The 20890-nt window shown below is 38.0% G+C and overlaps 1 protein-coding gene across 3 annotated transcripts in view; it reads right to left on the bottom strand.

The window, feature by feature from the left end:
• SGCG (sarcoglycan gamma) overlaps positions 1-20890 on the bottom strand; it is a 127602-nt gene that overhangs the window by 13276 nt on the left and 93436 nt on the right. For all 3 annotated transcript variants that reach the window (XM_051608557.1, XM_051608556.1, XM_051608558.1), the window contains one exon: positions 12268-12340. In XM_051608557.1, the coding sequence (XP_051464517.1) occupies positions 12268-12340 (73 nt within the window). The remainder of the gene's footprint in view (positions 1-12267; positions 12341-20890) is intronic.

Below are 20890 nucleotides of genomic sequence, written 5' to 3'. Positions count from 1 at the left end.
TACATGCAAGTGTACATACGTAGGAACTGCATTAAAGAAAACATATTTGACTGGAATGAAGCAGCAGTATGTAAAGCACCCAATTTTTCTAGTAATCCTGAAGCTTTTACAAAAACCTTCAGTGGCACTATGTTCCAACTTAGAAACTATAAAATAGTGGAGCAACTTTTTGCAATTTGATTTTAAAAGTCACTTTTGTCTTGACTCTCTTCTGCTTATTGCTTAAAAACATTAATGAAAATGTAATTTTGGAAAGTCTATAATTTTGTCCTAAATCACTTTGAAAAGTCTCAGAATGTGCTGGGCTTTGCTGGCCATTTGTAATATCTCTGAGCTCTAAAAAACAGACACAAATGCACATTGTAATGCACTGAAACATCCCAAATGCTTCAATAACAGCAAAGATGCTTTGAAATAATTATTTGAAATAATTATTGAAATAATTTTTCTGGTAGCCTCCTTTCTTGGGACAATGATGTTCTTGACATTTATATACATACATACACTGACAGTCCTAATGTGTGAAGCACGAGCAGTTGTTACAAGAGGGCTAACAGCAGTAGAGGAATTTTGAATGGCATGTACAATATTGCTGCAGGACTCTCTTTTTAAAAAAGAATGCCTTTTGGAAAATAATACTGGGATGAAGCCCATTATTTCTGACTGAAATCAACAAGGAGTAAAGTATTAATAACGTATGGTTGCTGAGCTTAAAAAACAAACTCTCACATTTGTAAAAGATTCTGTACAATCAAGGAAAATAGTATATTTCAAAAAGCTGCTGTTAGGTTTATAGATAGATTTTTCTGGAGGGCACAAAGTTTATTAGATTCTTCTCCCAGCTATCTGTGTTGCTAAGGACTAAAGGGCGGGCACTTGATTACTTGACCGCTTCAGGGTTGAGTTCTTGGCCCTGGAGGGGAAAAAAAGACTGTTGAAGCACTTCAATGTTTCCCTTTTTGCCATCTCTTGGGAAGGAACTGTCATCACATGCAACACAGCTGGGCTTATTATGCTTGATTGGAATTAAGGGGAGCCACAGTGAAATGACAAAATCCCAGTGATAACAGTGGACTCAATATTTCATGAAGAACCATGTGGTGGTGGAAGGGAGAAACCAAGAAGTCAGATCACAAATAATCACTAGGCTCAACTAAGCATAACTCACCTTTAGCGAATGATTTTTCTAAAGCTAAAACAATCTTATAATGACTTCGTATAATCTTGAGCAGCTGCAGTAATGAATTCCTCAACTCTGTGTGTATTGTACATTAGACAGTCATTGGATAGAAATAAAATAATAATTAATCAGATTCTATGAACAAATTCATTTATCCATGAATCTATATTGAAATTATTTTGTCCATGGACTTATTACAATCTTATAAATCAAACAGCTTGGATATGGAGTCAAGTCTGATACTTGCTCTACTGCTGAATCAGGGTATCTGAATTTTAAGTGTTGCAACATGAGAGCTGAAGAACCCAAGAAATCAAAATGGCTTGCATCCCGTAATGACTTCATTGTTAAGAACTCCATGAAAAAAAAAGCTCATACAAGATAAGATTGTTTCATCCTCACTCATGCTTCAGACTGTGGGCAATCTGATGACCCAAGATTAGAAGAAAAGACAGATTTTGCTGGTTTTCTGACTCAAATTTGCAGATTTGTAAGCTTTAAGAAAGAAGTAAACTACAGGAAGACATTGGAGATGAGTGGTGTAGAGCAGTGCAAAAAAACCCAGAAAAACCCTCAGAGCAAGAATTGCTTGAGTCAATGGAACAACTGTAGAAGATAATAAATATACATGTAAATACAAGCATGGGAGGCTGATACACAATTATTTGGATTAGTATAAAAAATGTCTGAATTTGATGCAGAAGACATGCAGAAGTATATGAAGACAGAAGAGATTCAGAAAACTGACAGCAATGAAAACATTACGACTGTATTTTGGAATTCTCAAATTCTTTAGTGAGTGTATGATGACTATGGATTTTTATTAACATAGGAAGAAAAGACACTTATTTTAGGTAAATATGATGGTGTCATGGCTTTCCTGAAAAGATAAAGTTCTAGCATGGCCAGGGCCTTGAAGCTAATTATTAGCTTGGAAGGCCTCATTACCTCATCCCTGAAACTAAAAAAGAGATAGTAATTGGCAGCATTTGCTAATCCGACAAGGTTATATAAACTATGAGTAACAATTAGATGAATTTATGGAAGATAGGGTTACAAATGGAAAAGCTTTACTCTGGGATTTGAGCATTTCACATCACAGTGCATGATCTTGCTTCTTATGATGACTTTTCATTTCATCAGAGCTTACCCAAACACGGCACAGTCAATACGTGCGCAACTCCTCTGGACAAAAACCATTTCCTGAAGTATGGAGTACAGATGATCCCCTGTGCACCCTTCCAAATGAATAGAGAGAAATAGGCACTGCTAGGGCATAATTCATCTGATCTATTTTACATGCCCCTGTTAGAATAAAAAGTAACATGCCCTAAAATACCTGTTGCCTTCCCCAAAGAGGTGATGAGATCCGATGTAGCTAGCTACACTCTAGATGTCTGAGTTGAATCAATCCCACCTGAACTATCTGCCCAAGCAGTTTTAAACCCCTGGGGCCACGATCCAGGTATATTAGTCTCTCTGAAAATGCACCTATGTGGGTAGTTTGTGGGAGAATGCCCTCCTACTTCAGTGAATGAATGCATGAATGAATGCAGGAATGAATGAATTGTGAATGAGTGTTTCTGCTTGCAGAGAGAGGGCAGTTCTAAATCAGTATTAACATTTGAGATGCATCTGATTATTCTGGGCACACAGAGGTCCTCTAGGTTTGGAGTCTGCTATATGAATTCAGTCTGAATATTTAAGAGCTGAATGGTAACCAGAAATGGGTGCTGAATTATCAGCTGAATCACACACATGGACATTTAGGATCAGCCAAAGTGTTAGACAGATACAGACGAGTTTGTTTTGTTTTGTTTTTTAACCCTACTCCATATACATAAGAAGTGTGGTTGATTTTTAAATAAGTAAGTTTGCTGGGGTTTTATTACCTTATCTTTTTCTTTGCTAAAAACGATCAAGGATAAAGGAGAGGTCCCTGAGGTAATCCAGTCCTTTTGGGTGGCATTCTTAAATGCTGGGAGTATTTGCTGTTCTTGAAGATGTCAGCTGATGTGTTCTTCAGCGTATTGTCCTTTCCTTTAATTTATATTTAAAAAAAATCTTGTCATACTTTGATTTCTGGAAATATTCTGTGTTCCAAATGTGTTCCACATTCATGTTCTAAATCTGAAATGAGTGGCAAGTGATTATTCCAGTAAAGCTCAGTTATGAGATTCTGGATTCAAGGGAATTGTTCAGTGTAAGCACAGTGGGCATCAACATTGCTTATGGCTTAGGGGTGATCTCTGTGCCCAAGCACAATTACAAAGCCAGATTTGGATAACAGATGTTTCCAGTTCCCAAGGTTTTGATTAACAGAACTTATTTCATGTAAGCAATAGAAAAGAAATTTTCAGAGTTCTAGGAAAAATGCACTTATATGTTCTCTTAAGAAGAGAATAAAACAGTGCCCAGTTTTAATGCTACTTTGAAGTAATTAAAAAAACCGACATTTATACCCTACTAAAAACATAGCAGATAAGATTATTACAGTGTAGTTGTTTGTTTACTAGTTCTCTATCCATCCTAAATATTGAGGTGGTTTTTTCTGTTTGTCCATTGTCACTCAATGCAGAGCTGTCGAAGGAACGAAGACTAAAGATCAGAACTGAGATATGATTAAAATAGAAGCTTCTCTCAAGACTGACACTTGTGATAAAGAGTGGTAGGCAGAGCTAATTCAAAAGTGGTCTCTGTGATGACCTCAATTTTATGATGTGCTAACTCTCCAAGTAATTAAAAATGGCCAGGGGCCCAGTGATTGTGATTGAATCTGGCATATCACAGATGTTTCGAGCATGGCTATCTTTTTCATATTACTTTAATGATAGTATAAAACAATTCACTGTATTATAAAATTTTACTTTCAATTAATAACACTTTTTTTGCATCACTGTTGTAAACATCTGGTTAATATTTCCATTATGACTCTTTATTTCAATAAAATTATCTTCCAGGTTGAAATCTGCCATGCTTGACTTATATATACCTCAAGCAAATTTTTCTTCAATATGCAGAAGCATAAAGATTTCATAGAATCATAGAATCATAGAATCATAGGGGTTAAAGGGACCTCTGAAGATCATCAAGTCCAACCCTTCTGCAGCAGCAGGAACACCTACGGCAGATCACTCAGAAATGCATCCAGACAGGTCTTGAAAGTCTCCAGAGAAGGAGACTCCACAACCTCTCTGGGCAGCCTGTTCCAGTGCTCCATCATCCTCACAGCAAGGAAGTTTTTCCTCATGTTGAGGTGGAACTTCCTGTGTTGTAAGTTGATGCTGTTTCTCCTCATCCTATCACAGGGCACCACTGAAAAGAGACTGGCCCATTCCTGACATCCACCCTTCAGATATTTATAGACATTAATAAGTTCCCCTCTCAGTCTTCTCTTCTTATCACTAAACAGCCCCAGTTTTCTTAGCCTTTCTCTCCAGGTGTAGGACTCAACATTTATTCTTGTTGAACCTCATTAGGTTCCTCTTTGCCCAGCTCTCCAGTCTGTCTAGATCTCACTGAATGGCTGCGCAGCCTTCTGGTGTATCAGCCAATCCTCCCAGCTTCATATCATCACCAAACTTGCTGAGGATACACTCAGTCCCCTCATCCAGGTAATTAATGAAGATGTTGAATAAGAGTAACTGGAATTCTTCAGTAAGTTCTGTTCAAAGGTTGCACTTATTCTGAATGAAAATAAACACTCAAGTGAAGAGATCTTTGCTGACAAGCAGGTCATACCCTTCTCCTCTTATGATTCCTTAGTACAGTGGCTGCATGTGCCACACTCTCTTCAGATTCCTCACAACTGAAGTATCACAACCGTACACACAGGCTGAGGGAGAGGGGACAGAGTGTGAGTAGTGACTGTGCACATGTATAGTATCTCTTGGAAGAAATACTGTTATGAGGAAATGCTTTCCTTTCTTCCTCCAGAGTTTGCCAAATGCACATCCTTTTGAAGGTTGACTCCTGTTCCATGCTTCCCCCCAGCTCCCTTGATACATGTGCAGACTGATATAAAGGTGGACAATAATGTAAGGGATGCTCCACCCAGCTCAATGTTACGTCGTAGACTAGTGACAGCACAATCATAGACTTAAAAAGAGAGCTCCAGGTGGTCACCTGCAAGGTGTCTATAACTGTGACGATCGTTAATGAAATTTTCACAATAGCTTGTGATCTGGTGGAGTATGCTGGAATCACTGATGACAAGTTCACATTAGCAATCTCATCAAGCAGTCTGACACTGTCAGGTACCCAGTCCAACAGCATAGGTGTAGAAATCCCAGAATCATGGAAAGGCTAGGGTTGGAAGGGAGCTTAAAGATCATCTAGATCCAACCCCCCCTGCATGGGCAGGGACACCTCCCACTAGATCAGGTTGCTCAGACCCCCAACCAACCTGGCCTAAAACACTTCCAGGGAAGGGGCATCCACAACTTCCCTGGGCAGCCTGTTCCAGTGTCTCACCACCTTCACACTAAAGAATTTCTTCCTAATGTCTAACCTAAATCTCCCTTCTTCCACTTTAAATCCATTACCCCTTGTTCTCTCACTACAAGCCCTTGTAAAAAGCCCTCCTCCCCAGCTTTCCTGTAGCCCCTTCAGGTACTGGAAGGCTGCTATAAGGTCTCCTCAGAGCCTTCTCTTCTCCAGGCTGAACAGCCCCAACTCTCTCAGCTTGTCTCCATAGGAGAGGTGCTTCAGCCCTCTGATCATCTTCATGGCCCTCCTCTGGCTCACTCCAACAGCTCCATGTCCTTCCTGTGCTGGGGGCTCCAGAATAGGACACAGTACTCCAGGTGGGGTCTCACAAGAGCAGAGTTGAGAGGGACAATCATCTCCCTCAACCTGCTGGTCATGCTTCTTTTGATGCAGCCTGGGATACAGTGAGAGCAGGACAGGGTCTTTCTTCAGGCTCAGAATTACAGAAGGCAGGATGATGTAATCAGCAGAGGTAAGTCTATCTCCTAAGGTCTTGTGATCCAGATGTACATGCCCTGCAGGTATAGTTTGTAAACCAAATTGCACACAAATAAGTAGTAATGCAAGGCAAAGAGAATAGATTGTACACGGAAAATTCATTTCACTTTATGATTAATATTTTCAAGTTAAATCACTGCTTAAAATAAAAGATGTGAAGTAGTACCCAAACCTTTGCTAGTAAGATATTTTTAAATATCTGAGTCAGAAATGCTCCTGAAAAGGTGATAAACGTGATGTCCTGTATCATCCAATCCTTCTAAACTATTCCTTTTCATAGATTTGAGTCCACCAGATGAAATGAAATTCTTTAAGCTTCCAAAAGAATTATTTGATGGTGTTCTTAGTTAACCTGAATGCAGTAAAGTATATGAATGCAAATTTACATCTAGCAAATTTAATGCCTGGGCTCATAAAATTACATTGCAGTAGAAATATCTCACTAGTCAGGAAGCAGAGATGCTTTATAAATACTGAATCATAACTGTAAACTTACTTTTCAGTTATGTAATTAATTCTCTTCTGACTGACTGGGCTTTTGATTTGTATAATGAATGCAAAAAATAATCACTGTACTTCCATTAGTCAGATGATATTTTTAAGCAATTAGCATGTAAGCATTAGTATTACAAATATGATTAAGCAATGATGTAGCAAATGGTTTTTACCCTGGTAGGCTTCTTCTATCCACCTTTTTCTAGATTTCTTTCATAATTCTTATTCATACGATTGTAACCCCCCACAATTTCACTTTCCAGACTTTCTCTCTGTCTTATTACACATAAACCTACCAAATACTTGAAGTGCAAAAGGAAACAATATTATCACTGGGGAAAGGAAAGGATAAAAGTAAGTCTTCATAAAGAATCAGAGAGAAGTGAGGTCTGCCAGCAATCCCCTAGGGCAGTAATTTACCTTAACCAAATACCTAGAAGATGTGTAATTATGCCCTCCAATTAGCAATATCCTAGCACATGTAAGTCACAAGCTGGTAAATACACATTTTTTGCTTTTAAGCATTGCACATAGGGATTTCATTAAAATATGAAGCAATGCTTCTTAAGTTATATATTTAAAATTACAGTGAATGCCAATATTATACACTTGTTCAAAATATATCTGTTTCCCTAGGAAATACTGAAACATTTTCTGAATATACCCGTAGCCATTAAACACACCCATATTCAAATGATGTATTATATATAGATATTTATAGTAACAGTCTGACAAAAGTTGACTCTCTGGAACAGTGGCATCATTCCTGCTATACAGCTTTTCAAACCCAAGAAGGGTGGAATGATGTGGGTCACTTTGTGAACCCTCAGTTGAAGAACTGGCAAAACACCACAAACTGACTCTAATAAAAGTGATTTCCCACAGGATTTTTGCTCAAAAGACACAGTTGTTGGCTGTCAGACATCTATATATGGCAAATAAGAGAACCAAGCTCGTACTCGTTTATGAGCATTATATTCATTATGTATAATATACAGTTAGTAAATAAATGGAAAGATGTCACTTGTGAGCACATTTTCAGAAGTTTGGGAAATGTGAATGCTGAGTTCAGAAACATTTTTTTGAGATTTTAATAATCTTGCTGTTACTTTGTTTTCCCTAAGAAAACTGCAAATTCACAAAAAGTGAAGAGTATCAAAATGAAAAAAACCTATATATAAGCTACATGTTATTCAAAATATAAGCGGAAAAGAACAATATGCTAAATAATACTCTAAAGTGCTATAGTGGTCTGAAATACATGTTAACATCAGGCTGGAAAAATGTCTAAAGTGAAACACTAGTTTTCACATACAGATTGTTATTTGATAACTGGGGGTATAAAAGGGTATGTTTGCTGGCATGAAACTGCGTAGTATCAGAAAAAGCTACTGCTGGTACTCAACGTGGAATCTGGGGAAAAGCTGGCTTTTAGGGAATTGTTATAACTGTGTCTGCCCACAGCAGCCAGTTCCATTAGTTGCTGTTACAGATTTCCCACTTGCATTTTGGGTCACAAGATACGTGTCTGAACATGAGCTTCTATAACACTGTTTAAATTCCTTCTTTTGGAAAGCAAGGTACCTGTTTTCCATTAAAACTTTTCTGTGATCCAGTTAGAAGTGGCTGCTAAATTCTATGGAAGCCTCAGGAGATCTGATGGAGGCAGCTTCTTGAAATTCCAAATACACACTGAAGTATGAGGGCTGTGGCCACTTTCATGGAGAACCACGGATTAAGTAACACCTTCTATCCCGTTAAAATGTTCCAAATATAATATCAAATATAAATTATAATTGATATTATTCAATGTAATATAGCATTATACATATTATACAATCCTATTGATTTTGCAACTCAACAAAGAATCATGAAGCATCAGTTCAATTCCCTCTTCATCTTGAAGGGAATGAAACCTGTATCCATTACTTGTATTTACCAGACTACAAAACAGTTTGGCAGGAGAAAAGAGCTGGATTGTAGCAATCCCTGTGTTGAGTGTCAGTCTTTATACAACCAAGTAATCTGGCAAGAAACAGAGCAAATAAAGAGGAAATAACCCAGTGGTCAGGATATTAATCTGATTCTTCTTCCAGGATTACTTTTTAAATCATAACGGAAAATCCCTGGTCTCCTACTCTTGGCGGAATGCCCTAAACACGAGAATAACTCGTGCTTCCTCTTGCTTGCTCTTCTCTGCTCGCACGAATATAAAGAACAGGTTCAGCCAAAGGAGAGATGTGACCCAGCAGACAGGTTCTTGCCACACCTCTGCACCTGGAAGCTGTGTAGGCACTTGACTATATCAGGCAACAGAATGGCAGAGAGCAGCAGGAGTCCATACATATTTCTGTTATCACTGATTACAAGTGGCTGATTTTAACCTGGTACCTCCTCAGTGGTGTTTGTCTGGGGAGAGAGTATTTCCTTGATATATCCAAATATTCCCACTGACAGTAAACGTGCCATTGAGATGTTTGCCAGCCACTTACTATATACAAGACCCCGTTTTTAGTCTCCACTAACTCCTGAAGTCTTAACAAATTTTGTAAATGGGAACTAGGTATCTTCTTTAGATATAAGAACCCAGGAAAGAAATTCAAGAACGGGCAATGTTACTTTAAACCCAGGAAAGCTTCAATTTTGAAATGTAGATTTTGTTTTCATAATCCTTCTTACCAGTTGGAAGCAAGTGCAAGCACATCTCTTTTTCTTTACAGGTGAGTCATGAATTCAATCTATTAGTCTGAAAACAACTCTCTGTTTCCTTCAAATTACAGAATGAAAGGACAGTTACTGACCACGGTATAATTGCATTGCTCTTTCTCCATTACTTAGCTATAAAAGATATGTTCTAACATATCTTCTGCTTCCAGAAGAGCAGACTATCTTGAAATTCAGCATTCAGACAAGAAATCCAGCAGAATGTGTAATTCAGAAGGCCATTTGTGTCAGCTTTGTTTGTGATCCTTCTCCAAATCTGAATGATAGAAATGAATGTTGCCTGCACCCATATGACATAAGCTGAAGAGTTATGAGCATTAACAGCTTTCCAGGCAGCTCCTTGAAACATGCAACTCCATTTGAAGTGGATGGGTTTTCTTGGAGCAGCATTCCCCATACATAATGCTGCATACTGTGACACTTTATATTACATTCATCCAGCATATCACATTCACATGGCACATCACAACCACTGAAGGAAAAATAGAGGAAAAATAGCAGAAGATTAATAGATGGTGAAAGCATGGAGATAAGGCTTGAGGAGAGCAAATATGTTATATCACCTATAACTTGGTACTCGCTACCTTAATCTGGAAAGGAAGCTTATTGTAATTTAAAATAGAAAAGTAATACTTCAAATTGCATTTTAAATTTTTATATTGAAGTATTTTTCAGTAGGCAGATTCCTGTATTTAACCACATGGAATGAAACAGAATATTTATAGAGCATTACAAAATTGCCTTTCATTGGTAAACTTGTCTGAGCTCCTCTACAATGGAATGCATGAGTTGTGTTTATATTGATGGCTAAGATTACCCTTGAAAGTAACCTTTTTTCCAGCATGAGCTTTGTAGAATGCTCTCTCTGCCTACACCTTAGCTTGGCATCTGGACTGCAGACAAATGGATTTTCTTCTTGATCCTCCCCAGAAGCCCTCCACGGAATCACTGCCATCTCTGCTTTCAGACTGGACACTGATTGAGGGTGGTGAAGGCAGCAAAACACCATTAAAGGAATGAGGCATTTTTGCACTGCTCTGGGTGAGAGCCTGCTAGGACATGAGTGAGTGCTGAACACATTGCACAGCTTCATGCCCTGATATTCAGCGTTTTTCTTAGGGTTAAGCTAGCTTGGTTTCTAGCACAGGTGTTCAGCAGCTCTGGATTTGTGTTCACTACCAATGTCAGTCACAAGGGCAAGTGTTGATGAGGCCATGTACGGATTTACTTGACATAACAATTATTCCCACAACTTCCCTCAATTTTGGAGGAATTTGTACTTCACACTATTTTAATTGAAGACAGAACTGAATGGGAGTTTTTACTATTACACTTGAGTTCTGCTAACATACCGTAACATTGCAGGTCAAAACGTGCTTATAGTTGATGTGGTAAAAATCACTAAAGAGATAAGCCACAAGGGAAACTCATCCATGCAGGGGAACTTTATGAACACTTGTAATTAATCTCAATGTTTTTTCTTCAAATAATATCCTATTTCAAAAACAGAGGAAAAATTTATAACAATAGTTGTATATCGTCTGAAACAGTGTAACTGTGTTTAAATTAAGAGCAGATGAGAACTTAAAATATAATATAGCATAATGCCTGTAGGATAGAACTACTAGCTTTAAGCCTAAGATATTATTAATTGATTATACCTTTGGAGCAAAGTAACAACCAAAGAAAATAAGTGATATGTATCCAATTAAAACTTGCACAGACCTCCTTGACTTTGTAATTACAAGATTCAGTGTCCGACTAAATAAAAATTCAGATAATCAGAGGAAATTATGAATTTACAACATAATTAATCCACTCTCTCCAAAACCAGACAATGTTCACCACAATGCAGAATCCTACAAATTGGTCAGTCTGTCACTTCCAATTTCTACCACTGTAGAAGAATCACATCTTTGAAAGCAGAGATCACCATATAGAAACTAATGTCTTGAGCTCATTCTGTCTTCAAGTGAAAGCACAAGGTATCTTACTATAAGTAAACCTCATATATCAAGGAGAAAATTAAACTAAGCAGTAGCCTCCCCCTCATTTTCCATTCTTAATTTGAAAATTCAGTCACCAGGATACAGACAGTATTCTTGAAAGCTTTAATCATCTTCTGCTACTCTCTGTAAGTTACCTCTACTGGAGAAGAAACACTAAGAAGAGAAATTATGGCAGAAAGCAGCAGACTGTATGAAAGGACAGGTACGAAAGAACATAAGTATAATTCTTAAAGAGATTCCCTTTCATTAAATCTTTCCTTGAACTGCCTTATGAAATGAAACATAACATGTTCATTAATAGAATATAAATTGACTTTATTACCTAATCATAACCAACATATGATAAACTAATTTGGGATACTCAAAATTACATAAAATAAAGCACAAATAAATGATGTCCCAGAATTATGGAGTTCCGAAACATACAAGGTACTCTGTAAGGATTTTCTCATCCCAAATTGCTCTTTAGTCATGCAGAACTTTGTACATTTCCAAATTATTATTAGCTTGTTTCCTCAGATTGATACTAGTGTCTAAAACTCTTCACTAATTATAGATCTACGACCTGCTGCAGACAAGCAACTTCTATTGTAGCAAAAGGTACAGTTGAGTGTTTCAAAATTGAAAAATAAAATATTATTATGTGGCTTTAAATGCTCAACATCAGCAAAAAAATTGCCCATAATATATTTCAAAATTGCAGAGCAACGTATAATTTTCTTTCAAAGCAATAATTTGTCACATAAAATATATAAAAAAGTTATCAGTAGCTCTGTAAATGCTGTTGAAAATCCATTGTTCATAAAAAAAGTGTATATCTATAGCAAAAAATGTTTACTTATTAGATTTATGTTTTTATGTATAAATTCTTACCTAAGCTGTTTAAAAGCTTCTGCCTTCACAAGTGGGGTTTCTACAGAGTGTTCAAAAAGTGCTCCTTCAGGCCCTGAAAAAAAAAGAAAAATACAATATTGTAAAAGTTCAAACATAAAAATATAGCATCAGCAACTTATATGGCCACTTTGATACTAGAAATTAAGATACAAAAACAAATATTAATGAATGCGACAATGAAAATATACAGTCCTGTTTACAGTATGGATTGTAAGAACACAATACACAGTTGATGTGAAAGTACAGGTATAAATTCTTAAAAAGAAATCTAAAAATCTGAAGAAATTTTAAACTACTTGGGACAACAAAATATTTATATAAGACTTTTCCAGTGTAACTTCCATTAGAGTTAACAGATACTATAAAAATACCACAAAACCTTTGCAAATATTACAGATTTATATATTAATATTTATTATTATATAATATTTATTTCAGATTCTTCTTTACATAGCACAAATTCCAGCATGCAGCTTCATCAAAGATTTCCCCCTACTTTTAGGTAGAATTGCTGAAAATAAAATGGTATTTCTGCACATGAAATGTTTATGGGGCCAGGTAGTTTACACCTTGAAATAAGAGTAACTTTATTCCAACAGAAAATGAACAGTGATTCACTCTGTATGGTGGGGCAATGCAAGTCATCAGTACAAAAGGACTATTTGCATTGTGCTGCTGCTGGCAAATACATCTTAAAGCCTGGACATCCAGAACCAGATGAAGTTCATGACTGCAGATTCTGTTCATACAATCCTTCCCAAAAAAGGAGCTACTATGTCACCTCATCACCTTAATACCAGTACCCTCTGGAAAATCAGAGTGCTTGGCTTGGTTGTCACAAGTCATTATTTTAATTTTTCTTGGTAGTCCACCTACTTTTAACCTTGTTCTTAATTTTATATTTTATTTTATTTTATTTTCTTGCATCCAGTGATTTGACTCTTGCAATGTACTCTGTGGTTCTAAGTTAAGTTGTTCAAGAAATGCTATGATAATAAAGACAGGAATTTTCAAGACTGGAATTCATTGCACAGACTGCATCATGTATTGGAGGCTGGTCCTCCTCTGAGAATTTCTAGTGTGAAATATAAGAAAGACTGAATGCTTAGAGGCTAAATCTAGATAAGGACTTAGATGAATCTTAGGTCCTGGTCATTTAACTTATTTTGGAATTCAGATTGCCTGTAACAGCCTAACGGTCAGTCTCCAACCTAGGTCCAAGGTGTTGAGGTTTAAGAGAGCAACACAGATTGAAAACCAAAATATTGTCAGGAAGTTAATGAAGTGTCTAAATATTGCTTGTTCATATCACCAGTTTCCACACAGTTAACACCCTCCAGTCCCCCTCAAAACACAGCTGCCAGCAGAAGAGAAGGAAGTAGCAGTATCTAAGTCTTGCAAAATTCTGTGATGATGATTGGAGCATCTGGCTATAAGGCAGGAAACTTGGTTTGCAAGCCCTCTTTATCGGTGTGAATATCTACTGCACTGACCCAGGCAGCAGACCAGGTACACGGTGTAGCACTTCTGCCTCCTTCAGAGCCTCTTGGTTCCGTGTGTGCAGAGCTGCTTTACAGAGGGGCCTCTTCCCTCTGCAGGGAGGCATCATTTAAGTGCCCTACTCTGCATCATTCTATTTTCAGCACTAAAAATAGGCCCTACCAAAAGAACCTGACCAAAACCATAAGCTTGAAACTGTCCCCACAACAGGCAGGCACACAACCTCACCAGGAGCCTCCCCACTGGACATGCTCTCCAAGCATCTCCATTACTGTTCTCCTGAAGACTAGCATCACTGCAGTATCTCCAGCCTAAGCTTCACTGGGCTTAGGGAACTAGCTGTGGTACCAAGGCCCCTCAGCAACAGAGATGGCTCAAATAAAGCAGCTAAACACCACCAGCTGCAGCAAGGAAGGAGGCTCTCACTTTCTGTTCATTTGCTTTGTGAAGGCACTCCACTCATTCAGAACTAGGGAGGCCTTGGGTTGAGTGATCTCCTCTGGCTTATAGGTTTCATACATTTAAGCACTTTTTGGGTAAATATGTAGCGTGACAATACAGTTTAATAGGTAGGATATTACTCAACTTGGCTTTTCTGCCTGCTGTTTGAATTAAAACAGAGTGCAGTTACCCTCAAGAAAGAATGATGGGCTGTAGAAAGTCTTTAGTCAGGGCTTTGGACTTCATCTAGAGAAGAAAACTCTGAAGACCCCTCTTGAGCAGCAGGCTGATGAACATGCATGCATGCACTATTTGAATATTAATGCATACCTATTTAAATATCAATGTAATAATAGTAAACCTAATATATGCAAATACATGTGCAAAGAAAACTTTTTGTGTGTGTTCTGTCTGCAAAACCTGAGGAGACTGGGATGAAACAGTAAAAGTACATATAAAACCAGGCTGACGGAAGGAAAGACAAGGGGAAATGTATGATTAGAAGGTATGGTGTAGGTGGTGTAGACATGGTATTAGATGTGGCATAAAGGGAAAAGGATAATAAAAATCAGTGGGGGCAACCACAGAGGACATGGTAAAGGAAAAAAGTGAAATCAAGAAATGTCATTAGAAATTAATACATTTCTGACCCAATGGATAGGAGGACATTCACTTTGTGAAGGTTCTTCTTGGAATGTTCTCAGGCAAAGTCCTCAGGATGTTCTAAGAAAGTACGAAACATACTGCTTTTTGAGAAGAGCTGTAGCTGAAATAATGATTCCTTAGGATAAAATCTTAGCTCAGATGGAAGAGAAGTGCACAAAATACAAGAATTACCATACCAAATCACTTCACCACTTCAAGGAACCATGGATTTCTAAGCTTCTATTTAAATTTGATTTAGCTGTTGATATCCTCATAAGAAACTAACAGATGAGTCTTTCTGGAATCTGCTATCTGGCACGAATCTAACACTGGAAAATTCATTAATTCAGACAGGACTTTAACTCTTCTTCATTAGCATGAAGATTATTTAGCAAGATAAAATCCAATGTCTGGCCAGACAGGTAATTATTCTCTTGTTCTTGTATTTGTGCTGGTGGGTGTTACAAGGTGACAACCTTACACATTGGAGATAAAGACCTGCTAGAGAATTAAATAAGTTTGACAGAAAATGCTGATTTGGTGCAACTTAGATACTTTGCTGAGATATGCTAATCTGGTAAAACTTCTGATTTAGTTTACTTGCTAGCTAAAAGTGGCAATGAATTCAATTTTTTCTTTGAGTAGGTACTGCCTCAAATGTGATTCTTCTGCCATTGTGGTCCTTTGTGAATATACCATGCTCCTTCATTCCACTATGTCCTATCTGACAAGTCTTGGCAAGAGAAGCATGTCACTGTTTCCTCACTCAGATTTTCATCTTGGATTACAGTGAATGAGTTCCAATTTCAGTGAAATATACACTGTCACAGTACTACCTTTGCTAACGAAAGACTTATCTTGTCAGCAACTTTGAATTATCTCCAAATGTGATTTTATCAGGGGAGATAGCTTGATCTTAATGTCTTCCAGTTGCAGTTCTGGGAAGTCTTCAGGTATGTCTGTGGTAGGAGGTAATGTGACCTAAAAAGGGTGCATTTATAGAATGGTGTACTTGATGCTAAAGATCTGCTGCTCTATGCAGACTATGCAGATTTAGGGGATTTTACTTTGGACTTTCTCTTGTCTCATCCAATGGACTTAAAACCTATTTGCAATTTTGAAGAAGTAAATGCATTATTGGAGCCTGTTTCTCAGTTTGGTTTAATCCAAAAAGAGTCCACTCTATTGCCAGAATCAGATCTGTAGCAAAAGTGCAGTTCTGACTGAACAAAATGTTGTTGTGGATGCACACCTTGGCTTGAAGACCTAGGAAGGCGTTTTTAAATTTCCTTTAGTTCCCTCCTTTTATTGCTCATGCATGCATCTACTATATCAACACACATTCTATGGTGTGCTGCTTCACTTGGGCATGGTTTGGAATCCATTGACTTTTCTGTTAGACAGTTAAAATTTTTCAGCAATCCTCAGTACCAGCTTCGCGGTACTGTGTCATAGGATGAGGTATAACAAAGATAGGATATCAGTGCATTCCTATGCCTAGATAAGTTGCATAGCTTCTTATAATGTCAGTTGTATGAAACTGCATAGATTGAAATTTCATGCCTTGCTACACTGCTGCATATCCTTATGTGCTATGGCTACAGTGGTAGAATTTCACGTTGTGTTCATTTCTTGATATCTGAATAAATGCCACATACTGAGGATCTTGACACAGTTTCTGCATCACCTTTCCAACCTCTCCTTCTTGAAGAGCCTCTATTCCAGTGACGTATTTTGAGTGGCACATTTGTAAAGCACCTTGACTGTTTGCATGTCAGAGTGTCATTACTGCAAATACAGTCCTCACATTGAAAGCATTGAAACTGCCAGAGCAGCTCCACAGAACCTAATGGCATGATAGTTTTACTGCTATTAAAAATCTAGTCTTATGTCTTAGCATTTTTAACATTTTTATAAATTTTGCTGCAATTACCCTGTGTAAAATAAGTTATTTATTTCATCCACTTGCAATAAATGACATAGTTTCAGTTATTAGAAAGATTAGGGAAGAAAATAAGCATATTAATATTTTGAGAAAGTAACACGAATGGTTATTCACAGAATCATGAAATGGCATATGTAGCTATCAGAGTGATGATCAGAGTAATAACAGCTAAGTGGAGCCTAGTAGTTTAACTACATGAACATGGTCTATTATCTGCTATCACTGACAAAATAATAAATAATTACTTCAAAAGGAAAAGACGTGTCTCTAAAACTTCACTGGTGTAGTTTGTCTCCACATTAGACATCACCGGCATTGGCAGACCCTGAAAAGCTCTACTCTGTGCTCTGATTTCCATGTAATTCCTCTGTCACCTTCAAAAAACCATACAGAAAATACAGCTCATCAATATGGATTTGTAGTTCCAAAATGAATTAAAAGTGAAATTAAAGGTTGTAAGTATTTGTATCAGTGGATTCAGGGAAAACCATGGGAAAATCAGTTTTGCTCTTTCTCAGATACACTCAGGTGGAAGTCAAGAAACTGGGGTACCAGTGTATGAAAGGCAAGAACAAAATACAAAGGTCCTCTACCAGACTAATTAACACCATATTTTGTACTTCTTGCACCTTTCTTTGTATGCAGTGCAGCACTGGGTATTGACATTACTAAATGAATTTATATCTTTGAATTGTAAATGAGGTTACAAGCTTGGCCAATAAAGGCAACAGTACGGCTGTAATAAACTTCCACAGGCATTTACTTTGATGTCACATCATATTTTGATTAAGAGATCAGAGCAACACAAATCAGCCTGGAATGCATTATATAGATTAAAATTGACTGATAGGTCTTAAAATTGCAAACAGTGAATGATGAGTGAGGGGCATGTTACTAGTGGGGCCAAATGTGATGGAACATTTTATCATGGTCTTGGAAGAAAATAAGTAATTATTGATTATTTCAGCTGAGACAGACTGCAAAAGAGGTGACAGAAATGAAAAGGACAAATAACTAATAAAGGGGTATCTCAATTATTTTGCCAATATGCCTTTTTCAGGCCGTCCAGGTTTAGGCTTACCTCTTTACACATGAGCTCTCTTGTCAATTATTTAAGCTCAAACTAACTTGTCTAGTAACATTTGCTGATCTTAAATGCTTTGCCTTGGCAACATTCCTAAACTTTATTACTCAGAAATCTTCTTTTCAACTAACTACAATTCAGAATGCCCTACTGAGACTTGAGGGAACTTTTAGAGCCATTCTCAAAAATAGATCTGCAGCCCACTCACGAGTGGGCTGATGAGTGCTGGGGACACTTCGCAGCACCCATGGGAAGCCACGTGCCAAAGGTGCCCTCATGATGTCTTACTAAGGGATGCGAGGAGCTGCAAGGCACAAAAAAATCACAACAGTGAAGGAAACTCTTCTGTCTCAAAGGCTTTCCTAATTTCACTCTGGGATCTGTTTAAATACAGTTTTTTGTATTTCTCCTGCAGCACCTTTTAGACAGAAGTTCACACATAAAATGTGATATAAAAAGGGATATAAAAACAAAGAAGTGATTGCATTTGAGATGTCGCTTGATAAAATTATAAATTATATGACCTACTTGTCTGTCTATGAAAGGGGTGTGAGCTGATAAATAAGATGCCTCTTCTAGTCCAACTTTTACATTTTTGTCCAGGTTTGGACTTTTTAAGTTAAATATGACCAGATATGCACAGACAGATGTTGGAAAGAGGAGCCTGGCAAAACTGCTTGGAGGAGTGGAGCAAACATCTACACAAAGAGAGATTTGTGAGGCTTGAGTGCAATCATGGCTGCTCAAGAAATAAAGCAGAGCCTTGTTTTAGGTCCCAGATGGCAGGTCTCTTGGTCTAAGCACCACTGTGGCTCAGAAACAAGGCAGAGAGAGCAGAGACCAGAGAGACCAAACTCCCAAGAGAAACCCGATTGTATTGCTAGTTCTCAAGCCTGTGCAAATCAAGGGCACTAGAGTCAGCACTAAACCCCACTAATTACAAGATTTTAATTAAAAATAATCTTTCCAAATGCCTTTATAAAACAGCATTGTCATGGGAGCATTCCGTCCTTACTGGAAAAGACTGCAAGCCATGCTTAGCAGTGAACAGCTCTGGGGATCTCACCCTCTTCTTCTCTTCTTGAAGGTGAACCATGAAAGAGTAAGAAATGAGGCACAGAGGCAGAGCTTCACTTAGCTGGCAGAAATCAAGAGTGCTTGCTCCCATCTGTCCCCTCATGCTGGGCACCTAACATTTTGTACAGCGACAGAGAGCACTGTCCTGCGAGGTAGGACTGCAGGATTGAAGTTTCCTGGGCCAAGGAGGGAATTCAGCCCCTCTCCCACTTCCTAAAATGGACACCCTGCTCTGAAAGACAGGTAAGTGGTAACAGGGACAGTGTCACTTGCATGGGAGTAGGAGCTGATGGAAGAAAGCCAGCAGGAAATATCAGTGTTAATGCTCAAGAGAGAGAGGTAGCATTGAGTGAGTGGTGGTGGTGTAAGAGGGAATGAAACGGATTATTTACATATTCTAGAGCTGTCACCTCTAATCAAGAGTAAAGCCTTGCCTTCCTGTGAGAAAAAATTCTTCATCAAACATTGAAGTTTGAACACTTTCTTAAGTTTCTTAATGAGAGGATCAAAGTCAGTAAGTTTCATTAACACCTCTTCTCCACCCCCATCAAGCAAGGACTACAAGGAAATGGAATGAAGCTGCATCAGTGGAAGTTCAGATTTGACATTAGGAAAAGGCTCTTCACTGAGAAGGTGGCCTGTGACTGGAACAGGTTTCCCAGGAAAGTGGTCATGGCACCAAGCCTGTCACAGTTTAAGAAGTGTCTGGATGATGCTCTTAGTCGTATGGTTTAGCTTGAGGTGAGGATCAGGGAGTGGGACTCAATGATCCTCATGGGTCCTTCCAACTCAAGATACTCTATGATTCTGTGATTCTATGACCATCTGTCTCTTCAAAGTCTAACAGAATAGTTAATCACACCCCCAAATTGTTTCCTCCTTAGTTTCTCTTCTGAGTAGAAGTGTTTAAATTAAACACACACCTTCACACTGCACTTCAGTGTTAGCTACCCAAACTGAAAACCTTTCCATAGAACAGAACATCAGAAAATCACCAACAATACTCAGCAATTACTTTTAAGACATTATGAAAGACAAGCAATCAGAAGAACTATTAAACTGGAGAAAGGGTGATGCAATATGCTTCTCCCTAAAGATAGTGATCCCCCTGCCTTGCCAGTTTTTCTTCAAATGGAGGATAAGCAACTGCCTTCTATTAATTTGTCTACTCATCACCAAATTATTACCTGATGTAACAGTCATGATATATAGTTATTTGCACTAGTTAAAAAGCTTTTTTTTTGTGCAGTAGTTGATACTATTTTCTATCTGTTGAATGTTAATTGTATTACTATTGTATATACTTTTATATTCTTGAGCCTATTTTCTCCTTTCTGTGATCAGACTTCTAGTTGACAAGTCTGCAGAGCAAGCAAGGGGAGCAGCACTGTTTCCAGCCAATGACAATATTGTTAGTTACATAGCCATAGTCTCTTTGCCAGCCAATACAGTGTTACAAGTTGGGTTTCACTGTCACCAATGCCAACTAAATGTATAAAAGCCTACCAGAACAGAATGCTGATGTTCAGTACGTTTGTAGCAGCATTATAAATGTCTGCAGAAGATGCAGATCATTACTGAAATAATATGAGAGGAGGTAAGTGGAGTACACGTTCCTTCAGGTACCATTAATCATCATATGGGATTAAACTGAGCTTCAGCTTTATACACTTAAATTTAAGTGTCTATAATGTAGGGGTCACAGATGAGCTAAAGGCAGAATTCAATTGCCTAATCATATGTACCTACTGCAATCTAAAATACCCTTGTACATCCTGCCTAGCCTTCAGCTGCCAAGATCAAAGAAGTGTCTCCCGTGTAGGTGGTGTCCTGTAGGCACAGTGATACCATGTGGTGTCTCACATCCCCTAAGGTGTTTCAAACACTACTTGACACCTATGTTTAAGCAT

The sequence above is a fragment of the Apus apus genome, chromosome 1 (genome assembly GCF_020740795.1).
Source record: "Apus apus isolate bApuApu2 chromosome 1, bApuApu2.pri.cur, whole genome shotgun sequence".
In the NCBI taxonomy this organism is placed as follows: domain Eukaryota; kingdom Metazoa; phylum Chordata; class Aves; order Apodiformes; family Apodidae; genus Apus; species Apus apus.
The sequence above is the reverse complement of the archived record's forward strand: the minus strand, read 5'-3'. Positions and strand labels throughout refer to the sequence as shown.